The following is a 12881-nucleotide window of genomic DNA, read 5'->3' on the forward strand; positions in this document are numbered from 1 at the left end:
ATCTGCACAGAGAGGACAAACGAGCAATACATCTACTTCCTTTGATCCTGCCATTCCCACAGGAAGAACACACCCTCGTGACTGGCACACTGGCACTAGGTACAAACACACCCAGGGGGCAAGGAGTTTCTCTCAAATGTTTAAGTCTGGCTACTATAGCCTCAAAGTGGAGTTATTTTACACAACACTGTACTATAGGGTTACTATAAATATATTGTATGGATTGTCTATACCAGGTAAAAGCAAAACTTTTACATCACACCCAGTCAGCTCTCCTTTGATCAAATATTGAATAGGTAATTAATTTAAAAAAATACTTAGTTATCAAATAAATACAAAAGGATGAAGAATGCACCAACTGCCTCTCAACTATTCCAGGAATTTGCCCTGCAAAAGATTCTTGGTGTTTCTTGATAACTGTAAACCTTGATTTGAAATGTCATTTTATGATTCATGATTTTATTCAGATACCATTAGCTGTTGAAGAAGCAGCAGCTGCTCTTCCTGGGGTCTACACAAAACATGAAATAATACTGAACACCAATAGACAAAAACAGCAACACACATTTAAAAACTAAGAACAATACAAATAAAGTATCTAACGTTTCATAATTAGACCTTCCCATTGAGGTATCAGTGTGGCTTACATTACTTTGACAACGTAATAACAGTAAATGTTATGTTTGTGTTTATCTTCCTCCTAAACAACACACTGTAGTGACAGCCAGAGCTGCGTTTGAACCAGCAACCCTGCGGAAATATAGCTAGTGCACTACCACAAGTGCCATAAAGCTCCTAACATGTTGGTAAAGGGCCTTGGCTTATATGCATACAGGGATACTGTTATTACTAAGGCTACAGGCTGTACATAAATAGCAGTGCAAGGCCATCTAGTGGCCATGTGGTTATCAAGTACAGTAAAATGCCCCCCATGACTCAACACTAATGTGAAGTAAAGGAAATGGAGGGGTCCATATTGATAGTCTTGATATAGACAGGTGATGATATATTCATGGTGCGCTTTCAACTAGCCTGTGTTTTCAGATAAAGGCAGATGAAGGAGAGGAAGCAACTTCAGACTATTGAGACACAGCCTAGCCTATACCCCACTTGCAGCTGCTGCTGTGGTCTGAAGATCATGATTTATATTTACAGTGGAGTCGGAGGTAAGCCTTAATGCGTGGTGGGCACACATAGACAGTGTAAATATACCCTCAGTCATCTCAGTCAGCCTTAATGGTTGTTTTGCTCGCCTGTGTGGGTGAGCACTGGCGCCGTCGGTAATTATGAAGTGTGTAAAGTGGAGTAGACTTATGGTATGTGTCTGCCGGGTTGTAGCAACATCACACAAAGACCCCCAGATGGCGCCATAACCTCTCGCTGATCCGAAGGTGAGTGCGAGCTGACAGCGCACTGAGGGCGAAACAAATATCCAAAAGCTTACAACATTCTTTGCAAGTGAAAAGGTTATACAAAATTTAAATAAACTACAAAATATATAAAACCTTTGTCATAATAATAGATTGTATAATAAGGGTATTGAATCATAACATGAAATGGTATTAAGGTGTACAAGGTGTCACACGAAGTCACAGTCAAGGGGATTTTTCTTTGGCTTCTTGCCCACCCATCAGTCTCCTGGTTCACGTCACACCAGACAGTCTCATCCAGAGTAGCAGACACCTGAAGCTTCAGTCATTCCATGTCTTGAATTTGAGAAGATGACACCACTCCAACATATCTAGGATATGGGGTAGAAACAGATAAACAGTTAATTTATTGACAACTCTCATAATAACAGTGGGCTATTTGATCATAATTTGCCACGTGTAGGCAATCATTGGAGACTTGGACAGTGGATAATTACCTTGGAGAACTACTTTTAGAATAGAATGGAATAGAAATATTATCCTAAAAGAGTCAATTTGGGCAGTTGTTTGCAGGTCTGCATAGCGTTATGGTGCCATAACTGGAGTTTTACAGACTGCTGACACAGCTATGCAATCAACTCAGACTACCTCGATTCACTACGCCATGCACGAATCACAGGAATCTCAAATCTTACCGATTTCAAGGGCTACAGGATGCAACTTCTTCCCTAACCAACCAACCGGACACTGCTCGGATCCACCGCACGGCCAGCTGAAGTTTGACTCTCATTCTTTTCTGGAATATAATGGGAATAACGGTCTCTACAGTCCCGGGATGTATGAGTTTGGGTTCCCCACCTCTTACGGTTGTTACGGATCTTATATGGGCTCTTCACCTCTCACTACGGACACAGGTGGGTAATTCGAATGTGGCTGTGCCCTTGATCATTGAATGCCACTATTTGTCTGCTCCTAAGTGTGGACCGAGGTAAAAGTAGTTTGATATTGGATATTTGGTGGATAGTGTGTTTTATTTCATCAATAGCTATTGAACCAAGCGTGCCATGACTATGAACATTTTATATTCTGAATCAGGGAAGGATAGACAAAAATCCACAGCTTTATACAAATAAAAAGTGGATTTTTCTCTATCCTCCCGATTCAGAATATATCATTTTCATAGTCATGGCACGCTTTGTGTAAGAGCTATTGAAGACCCCCCCCAAAAAAGTATAATAATTTGAACAAAAGAAAAAGCAGTGGATTTTTGTCCCTCCTCCCTGGTGAAGAATACACTGAGTGTACAAAACATTAGGAGCACCTGCTCTTTCCATGACACAACCTGACCAGATGAATCCAGGTGAAAACTATAATCCCTTATTGATGTCACTTGTTAAATCCACTTTAATTAGTGTAGATGAAGGGGAAGAGACAGGTTAAAGAAGGATTTTTAAGCCTTGAGATAATGGAGACATGGATTGTGTGCGTGTGCCATTCAGAGGGTGAATGGGCAAGACTAAATATTTAAGTGCCTTTGAACAGGGTGTTTGCAGCTCATCGGTTTGAGTGGGTCAACAACTGCAACACTGCTGGGTTTTTCACGCTCAACAGTTTCCTGTGTGTATCAAGAATGGTCCACCACCCAAAGGACATCCAGCCAACTTGACTCAAATGTGGGAAGCATTGGAGTCAACATGGGCCAGCATCCCTATGGAACACTTTCTACACCTTGTAGTCCATGCCCTAACAAATTGAGGCTGGTCTGCGGGCAAAAGAGAGTGCCACATAATTTTCATAGTGATGGCATGCTTTGTGTAAGAGCCATTGAGGATTGAAAGCCATGGCATGCTTGGTCCAATAGCTATTGACGAGAGAAAACAGAATATCCAATATATATTTTTTTAAATCTTGGTTAAATGTGTATGTATCAATTATGTGCAGTTATGCAAATCCAAATGTGTACGCAAACGTGTAATAATCTCCTTTTATAACTAACCCATCATTTCCCTATCATTTGGTAATTTCTGTACTTTTCAGAAACATTCTGTTGGCTCTTTATGCCAGGTTTTGTTTTAATCATAGTACAGGATCCATTGTGTTAATCAATGATAGTCCTACTATTAATGGTCATACACATTTTCTCAGAGAAAGAGGAGAAGGAGCCAGAAGTCCGAATGGTAAAGGGAAAACCAAAGAAAGTCCGGAAGCCCAGAACCATCTACTCCAGCCTGCAGCTGTGTGCGCTCCAGTGCAGGTTCCGAACGAGGCAGTATCTGGCGCTACCCGAGCGTGCGGAGCTGGCCGCTTCACTGGGACTCACGCAGACACAGGTGCGCCATGTTCATTTTCTGACCACGATGTACTTCAATGATAATCATTTATGATTTAAAATAGTATTATTTTCATTATATGCTAAATGTATTTCATATGTACAGTAAGTGCATTGTATTGTATACAAGTGCACTACGCTTTCTGCCAAGAGGTCTGGAGTTGTAAGGCACTTGTCTGTAGGTAGCAGTGTGCTTGTATGACGGGAATTTCAAACACCATCTATACTTCCTCTCCCAGGTGAAGATTTGGTTCCAGAACCGTCGCTCAAAGTTGAAGAAGCTATGTAGAAACGGCCAGATGCCACCGGAACAGCCGGAGACCCCGTGTGACTCCCCTAGGTCCAGCAGCTCTCCTCAGGCTACAACGGTGCACTGGGCCCCCCATGGGATTACCGAGACAGGAGGCTCAAGCAATGAGCAGAACTGTATCCCTCCAAGCACCCCATCCTTTTACAGTAACTACTCTTGGTACTCAGCAACAGACTCTGTGGCACTCTCCCAGCAGAGTCCAGTACTATATCAGCCACAGAATCATTCAGCTGATGTGGGTTCAATTTATTGATATACAGGACTAAAAATAATGAAAACCTGCTAATGGGAAAATCTATGTGTGGACTCTACTTTCACCTGGCAGGAATATGAGCCATTTTTATTTAGCAAATAAACAGTTTATGACCAGTTTATTTCAACGAATTCCTATATGTTTGAGAATAACATTGATATTGAATATTGTGTAATAAATGTGCCATATTGTACATATGACAAGAATGTGGCCTAAGGAACTTAAAAGGCATCGCTTCAATAGAATTAGTGGAAATACCTAAAGCACGGTATCTAATTGGTCTAGAGGAAAAACAAAATAAGTTACTAACAATGTAGAGCTGGAGGTTGATGTGATTAGAGACTATTAGTAGGGCTGAATACGTCACGCAGCCAAACAACGCAGCATCAATAACATCAACTCATGACATAATCAGCCCAGCGGACTTACGATACTCTGCAAACCTTGCAGTCCTAACAACGTTAACACAAGATAATCTTATGATGCCGTCAGTCAGAGAGAAGAATGTGCTCCCCAGATTAGAATTCATTTGATTTCCTGAAACATAAAGTCAAATGTGTTATAGTAACATTGCAATAACCACATATTGTTTCCTAATATTTTGTCAGACAAAAAAGTGAAAGGTAAATTATGATATGCTAATGATTCAAAGACAGACACTGTTTCTAATTAAAAGTGAACTAAAGCTTTATTTAAATAATCAAATGTATTTTCTACACAGAAGTCCTACAAAATACTGCACTAGTGCAGTCTCATTTGAGTCAATATCAATGCCCAGTTTCCTAGTCTCTTTGTGGTGCTAACCCTGGGTCAGTTTGGGGGTTTACCTCTTCATAGATGTTGATGTGACTGGGGTGTGAACAGCTGATCTAAAAAGAGGGATTAGACTCCTATTGGCGATGGCTCATCCTCCTCGGGTAGTTTGGTGAGAATATCCACACCGTCAGTGGTGATGACTACTGTGTGTTCAAACTGGGCTGACCTGAACACACACACATACAGGTTAAGCCGGGGTATCAGTGACACTTTGGGCTATAACCCTTTATGTCAGTCGTATGTAGGCTGTAAGTGGCCTACCTCTTGTCGTCTGCAGACACTGCTGTCCACTTGTCCTTCAGGATTCTGAACTCTGACGATCCTTCCATCAATATGGGCTCTGCATACACAGATTTAACGTTAAAAGGATACTTCGGGATTTTGGCACAATGACTGGAAGTCTACGGGTATCTGCTAGCATGCTAGTAGATACCCATAGACTTCCTGTCATTGCGCTAACACGAGTTAGCATTGGCTCTACCTCTAACTTCCTTCATACTGGATGTAGAGACATAGAAACTGCATTCACGAGTTCATCTGACTCTGGGGAAGTAGATAAAGGGCCTCATTGGGGCAGCAGGTAGCCTAGTGGTTAAAGTGTTGGACTTGTAACCGAAAGGTTGCAAGATCGAATCCCAGAGCAGATAAGGTCAAATCTGTCTTTCTGCCCCTGAACAAGGCAGTTAACCCACTGTTCCTAGTCCGTCATTGAAAATAAGAATTTGTTCTTAACTGACTTGCCTAGTTAAATAAATAAAGGTGAAATCCTGACGTATCACCTGCAGCTAGATACACACACTCCTATTCATCATAAGATGCAAAATTCATCATACTGGCTTTATGTCTGTATTTTGAAAGTTATATATCTTCAAACTTGACTGCTGACATGCTAAACATTTTGGGACTATATCAACATTGGACTAATGAAACAAATACCAAAAGATTGTTTTAGGGTGGAGCTTTCCTTTAACATACACTGACAGACATAGGACATGTAACTGACCTATAGTGAAAGCCATCCCTTCATCCATGGTCATATCATTGGCATTAGCTGTCAGATAAATGAGAAAGTGATATTTAGGTCCAATATACTATAGGTAGGGTTGCAAAATTCCTGGCTCTTTCAACAAATTCCCCAGTTTTGCAGAAATCCGGGTTGGAGGAGTCTGGAATTCCTGCAACTGGGATTTCAGGAAAACCAGAGAGTTTATTAAAAGTTCCTGTAATTTTGCAACGCTAACTCTGGGTAATGGTGAATGAGTGGACCATATAAAACTGTAGGATTGCTGTGAGATACCAACTCTTACCATGGTGCCAGATCTCAGGATGGCAATGGAAGTAGGAGCCTATGCCATGCCCAATGAAGTCGGGACACACATGGAAACCATTGGAATGGGCTATTTCACTGTCGGAGGAAGAGAGGGCCAGTAGATTATACTAAACAACAAAGGGGTTGGTTGTGTGTGTGTGTGTGTGTGTGTGTGTGTGTGTGTGTGTGTGTGTGTGTGTGTGTGTGTGTGTGTGTGTGTGTGTGTGTGTGTGTGTGTGTGTGTGTGTGTGTGTGTGTGTGTGTGTGTGTGTGTGTGTGTGTGTGTGTACCTGATAGTGTTACCTATAACACACAGTGGAGCCCCAGGTTTACAGGCAGCAATGGCCTCATCTCTACACTTCCTGGCTGTCTTCACTAGCTTTAGCCCCACCTCGTCCACACAGCCAATCAAGAACGTCTCTGAAGTGTCACCATGGTAACCCTCCAGATAGACCTGATGAAGTGGTTGGGGGGGGGGGGGGGGTAAGGAATGTGGAACAGTGAATCGTGCCCATGTGTTTATGTGAAGGGGGGTAAAACTCACAGTCACATCAACGTTGATAATGTCTCCATCTTGCAATTGCCGGGTGTCAGGTATGCCATGGCAGACCACATTATTGACAGAGGTGCAGACTGATTTGGGGAAGCCCCCATATCTCAGTGGGGAGGGGTACGCGTTGTGACGAATCGTCTCCTGGTGGACGATGAAATCTATCTCGTCTGTCATCATGCCAATCTGGGGGTCAGAGGTAAAAGCTATGACGTTATTAACTTGTAATGTCAGCAAACAGACAGACACACTCTCTTACTCTCAATAACACACACACACACACACACACACACACACACCTACCTTGAGACTGCGTCCGGCCAGCAGCAGTATCTGTCTGGCTAGCTGGCAGGCTCTGGTCAGGCCCTGGATCTGTTCCTGGTCTTTGATCTCTATGTAGTCTGGCCAGTCTGGGACCTGACCACTGTTCACATAGTCAGGCCTCAGGATGTGCTATAGACAGACAGAGAAAGAGAGAGCGAGAGACAGAAAGGGAGAGCGAGGGAGAAAGACAGAGAAGGAGGGGGAAGAGTGAGATGGAGAAAGGGGGGGGGAGAGGGCAGAGGACAGTCATTTTATTGTATCACAAGGGCTGTGTTTGAGAGCATCAAAACTGTGATATATCATGGGTCAATTGTGATTGACTGACTGATCTACAAATCATATTGAGTAGTTGTTCATGATGCAGAGTGATTTGTAGATCAGTCAGTCTCGACTCGCCTTTCAAGTCAGCTGCAATGTTGAACGCGCCCAATGCATGAGGTAAGTGATCCATTGTAACTTGGGCAGTGACTGGCAGAGCGAGAAATGTGATGTATTGTGGGATATTGAGTACATACTGTACCTACCTTGGGCACTGAATAGGCTGGTCTGACGACAGCCGGACTGACTACACTGTGAGAGCTCTTCCACTTCCTCCAGAAGAACTGCCGGTGCTGCTGGGATTGGACACCCCAGGGTGAGCCACACCCCCACAGACCACACACCCTCTGGAGGAAACCCCCCAATCCTGGAAGGAGACAGACACACATACAGATAATCAGACTGAAAAGGAAACGAAACACCTAAATTGCCATTATGAAAATTGCTAAACAGTATATCACTTTTTTACTTTAAACCCACTCACACTCATAAAAACACACACACACAGCTCTCCTCTAGTACATGATCACCTAATAGTACTGCTTGTGGGTCTTTGTGGAGTATTCCAGTGGTACACTCCCACCAATTACAGAGCGAAGATACTATTATTAGCCAATAAGGATTAATGTAGTCAAAATATAACTATGACACGGCAGACATCAATATGGCTCTGGACTACAGACAGTCATTCCACTATAGACTCTCTGAGAGGGTTCTAATAGAAAGTAATATCTTTAAATATTAGCTCATTCACTCATGGTTTGCCGGCAGCTTAACTAATTGATCAGTCACATGTGAAAATCAGGTGACTTTGACACTGATTGATTTGACTCAATATGACATGTAAAGGCCTATATTAATCAACTCAAAGCAAATTGAGACAACATTTGCAGACGTCAGCTTAGCCCAGAAACTGATCTAAGGATAGTAAATCTGGTTTCCACCCTAATGGCAAAGGTTAGGATTGGGGAAGAGTACTAATCCAAGATCTTTCGTCAAGGGCCACTTATACAAGGTGCAGACACGACAGGCGCCCCACGTTTGTTTACATCCGCAAAAGACAGCACCCACCTGACAGGCCGTCAAGCCTGCCAATCCCATAGGTCTAACGTCTGTCCAAATGAGACATGTAGTTTTATTTCAATTACACAACTGTCAGTATAGATTACAGCTGTCAACCTCACGTTATGAAACACGCGTCCTCTGATCTGTGTAATAGTGCTTTTCAGAGGTTGTCATCTTTTAATTTGAAGTTCTATTAGAAGCATTGTTTTCATATCGCTCATTCGCCATCTTCGGATCAACATATGTTGGTGGTTATCTGATTATTGACTTATTCGCGAATTCTTACCTGCTCTTGATAGAAGTTTAGCACCACCGGGCGCCGCCATATTGTTTGTAGTGGATGATCACATTACATTGCGTCATGGATTGGATTTGCATAGATTCACTCAGAGCCATAAAATTATGTTCAAGACAAGCAAGCACACACACATATTTTTGGAGGGAAATGCCATTATTTCAGTCCATCTCCCAGTCGAATGTATTGACCAATCAAATATTGAATGTCTTACGAGAGAAATACGATCTATTCCTTCTTCGAGGAGGAGGTTAAATGGCGGTTGGCATCCAACAAATGTTGCATTACCGCAACCTAGTGGACTGGAGTAAAAGCCCCATACACCTTGCTTAAATTTTTATTTGATTTTTTATAAGTAAAACAAATACCCTACCATCTAATACTACACTCACAAAAAAATGTGTGGCCTACAGCCTGAAAGGATGGGACACCACCACTTAACACACCCTGTAACTCTTCTGATGTCAAATCTCGCACACACAAATACCTTGAATACATCTCTGCAGCTGCCACCACAACCTCTCTTTTCTGTGACTTACGCTCCATCCCTGCAGTACAGTTGATAACTATTAAGATAAATGCCAAAAATCCAATCTTGCTGAAACATATATAACTTGTTGGTTTATCCCTCTGTACTGGTACAGATCTACTACTCACACCACTCTTCTCAGGATCCCTCCCTCTTGACCCATCTTCCTGTACTTTCTTCACTGCCTCAGCATATGACATTTTCTGCATTACTCTAACCCTGGAAACCTCAACCTGCCTCTCTCGCACGGGACATTTCTGATCCCCGGCCCCATGGACACCCTTGCAATACCACTACTTTCCCCAATGCTACAAATTCCTTTGTCTCATGCCCTTCTGCACACTTCTCACACCTAGGAACCTCCCTCCTACACACTGCTGCCACATGCCCATAAGTGTGACACCTGTAACATCGTAATGTATTCGGCACAAAGCTCATACAGGATAACTTATATATCCTAATATCACGTTGTTGGGCAAAGACTCAATATCAAAACTCAAAAGAACAGACAATGACTCTTCTGTTTCACCACTCTAGGCACCCTGTCTGCGTCGCACCAAACGGCAAGCATCCCAAACACCGTGAATCTTCCCCTTCAGTTGGTCAGCTTTCACATTTACCCCTACCCCAGTGATCACTCCTTTCAATGGCACACTTTTCTTGACAGCAACACAATTAAAATCTCCTTCCCCCATTTGTTTAACACTGAGGTCCTGCTCCCTCTTACCAGCAGAATCACAAACAATTATCACAAGATCTCTTCTGGTTACCCTCACCGATTCCACAGCACCCAACTCGGTTTTCACCCACCCTGAAACCACAAATGAATCAGCCAGAAGGCAAGGGTCCATTTTTTCCTAAAACTTCACTCCTACTGTCAGAGACTCATCTTTATCCTAACCCTTGTTGCATACCTCAGTCTCCGATAACTTCACCACACCTACCACCTCCGATAACTTCACCACACCTACCACCTCCGATAACTTCACCACACCTACCACCTCCGATAACTTCACCACACCTACCACCTCCGATAACTTCACCACACCTACCACCTCCGATAACTTCACCACACCTACCACCTCCGATAACTTCACCACACCTACCACCTCCGATAACTTCACCACACCTACCACCTCCGATAACTTCACCACACCTACCACCTCCGATAACTTCACCACACCTACCACCTCCGATAACTTCACCACACCTACCACCTCCGATAACTTCACCACACCTACCACCTCCGATAACTTCACCACACCTACCACCTCCGATAACTTCACCACACCTACCACCTCCGATAACTTCACCACACCTACCACCTCCGATAACTTCACCACACCTACCACCTCCGATAACTTCACCACACCTACCACCTCCGATAACTTCACCACACCTACCACCTCCGATAACTTCACCACACCTACCACCTCCGATAACTTCACTACACCTACCACCTCCGATACTTTGCCCTCATTCACTTCCATTTCTCCTCCTGTCTTAAACTCACTCTGCTTACACTTTCTACCATTCTTCTTTAACAAACCATCTCCCTTTTGTTCGCCATTTTGAACTAACTCAAGCTCACCCTCTTCCTCTCTCTCTCTCTTAGATCTCGTCTGCCTCTATTTTTTCCTCCACTCCTCCGTATTCCAAGTATAACTCTCCTTATGATAATACTGCATTTCTCCTGACATACATCTTGTTCTTGCCTTGTCAAGGGACGCTATTTAACCAGCTGTCACAATCTCGGTACAATCAGCACGAACCCCTTGGGATGTAGCGCTCAACAGTGCATCCCACTTGTAAAGCCTACAATCTATTCCAGAGGCTCATCAGCTTTTTATAGAGTGCAAAAGCACGTTCCTTCGCTTACGGCCATACCAGCCTGAATATGCCCAATCTCGTCCGATGTCAGAAGCTTTACAGGGTCGGGCCTGGTAAATACTTGGATTGGAGACTGCCTGGGAATTCCAGGTGCTGTAAGGTTTTTGTCCAGTAGGGTGTACTGGTCTCGGGTATTATAAAGGAGCAACTGATGAGCCTTTTATTCATAACAGTAAAAATATTATGATGTTGGTCTGTCCTGCTGATGTCAAAACCAAAAATGATTGGTAATTTAGGCTAGAATTACCAGTGAGGATATCAATTTAGGGTTCAAACAGCAGGATCAACACCTTGGTATCAGGTCACCATGTGAGTGAAGAGGTTGGTGACCACCAATAGCAGGCCTACTTGCCACATATTGCTTCATCCTCTCTAGTGAGTTAACAAAAGTCACCAACAAGCATTTTATTTTTAAATGTTGTTTGTTGGGATTATATAGCCTACACATAAATCACTTTTTCCCTAACATTTGACAGATAAAAATTAAAACTGTCCAGTAAAACAATAATTTTCACCCTTTATCATCATTCAGATAAATAAGATCCATTAAACTAACCCCCAAGGGCTTTCAACCACTATTGGACTACTACTACACAGGATCTTGGTCAGTATAGGCCTACAGAGGACAGTATTTCCCTCTATAGCAGTCAGCACAAACATTAGTTACAATTTGTAACACATAGACAAGACCAACTAGAAGTGTACAATGACAATGTAGGACAACAACCCTGTTCTTCTCACTTACAGACACCTCGACAAGGTTAGAAAGACACCACTAGTTCTACTGACAATATCTTTTTCTTCTACTGGCAATTACTCAAGTCAAATATTGTCCTCGCCTTCCAAAATCCTGTCTATTTTACTTACTTCCCCAGACTTAGGAACTAATGAGAAAGCATTGGTTTCTGAGGATAGTCTAACATTAAACTGCATGCTGTGTAGCAAAAACATAATTTGTAAAGTGATCAACCAAAGAAAAAGCATCTCAGCTGTGCTCTTTTTGGATGTGTGTGTGTGTGTGTGTGTGTGTGTGTGTGTGTGTGTGTGTGTGTGTGTGTGTGTGTGTGTGTGTGTGTGTGTGTGTGTGTGTGTGTGTGTGTGTGTGTGTGTGTGTTTGACTGTTTGACCCTACAAACATTGCGTGAAGACCATTATCAACAATACTCTGGATGTTTGTTAGCAGGAAACCTGTATAGCTTTCTATTCTACAGTCTCTGCCAAGAGGTCTAGATCTAGAACTTTATGGCACAGGAGAGAGAGAGAGAGAAAGGGAGAGAGAGAGAGAGAGAGAGAGAGAGGGAGAGACAGAGAGAGAGAGAGAGAGAGAGAGAGAGAAAGGGAGAGAGAGAGAGAGAGAAAGAGAGAGAGAGAGAGAGAGCAAGAAAGAGAAAGAGAAAGCGAGAGAGAGAGAGAGAAGGGCAGTAGCTACATTTGAGGACATTGGAGTCTCAACTTACTGTTGAGAGTTATAACAGTAGAATACACAAGGTGCAATTTCGAACATGGTTGTGCATCAGCAGCTT

General features: G+C 42.9%; 1 protein-coding gene across 2 annotated transcripts; it reads right to left on the reverse strand.

Moving 5' to 3' along the window:
• Nucleotides 1–437: 437 nt before the first annotated feature.
• Nucleotides 438–9189, reverse strand: metap1d (methionyl aminopeptidase type 1D (mitochondrial)). 2 transcript variants are annotated; one of them, XM_055866541.1, is made up of 9 exons: nt 8931–9189; nt 7786–7946; nt 7241–7390; nt 6932–7123; nt 6678–6841; nt 6386–6483; nt 6082–6129; nt 5340–5418; nt 438–5244 (listed from the first exon to the last, which is right to left on the reverse strand). In XM_055866541.1, exons 1-9 carry the CDS (start codon nt 8968–8970, stop codon nt 5145–5147), a joined length of 1032 nt encoding a protein of 343 aa, XP_055722516.1. In that variant the 5' UTR covers nt 8971–9189; the 3' UTR covers nt 438–5144. The 2 variants fall into 2 exon arrangements, with proteins under 2 accessions (XP_055722516.1, XP_055722517.1); XM_055866542.1 differs by lacking the exon at nt 6082–6129.
• Between the last annotated feature and the right edge of the window lie 3692 nt (nt 9190–12881).

The sequence above is a fragment of the Salvelinus fontinalis genome, chromosome 17, assembly GCF_029448725.1.
Source record: "Salvelinus fontinalis isolate EN_2023a chromosome 17, ASM2944872v1, whole genome shotgun sequence".
NCBI lineage: Eukaryota > Metazoa > Chordata > Actinopteri > Salmoniformes > Salmonidae > Salvelinus > Salvelinus fontinalis.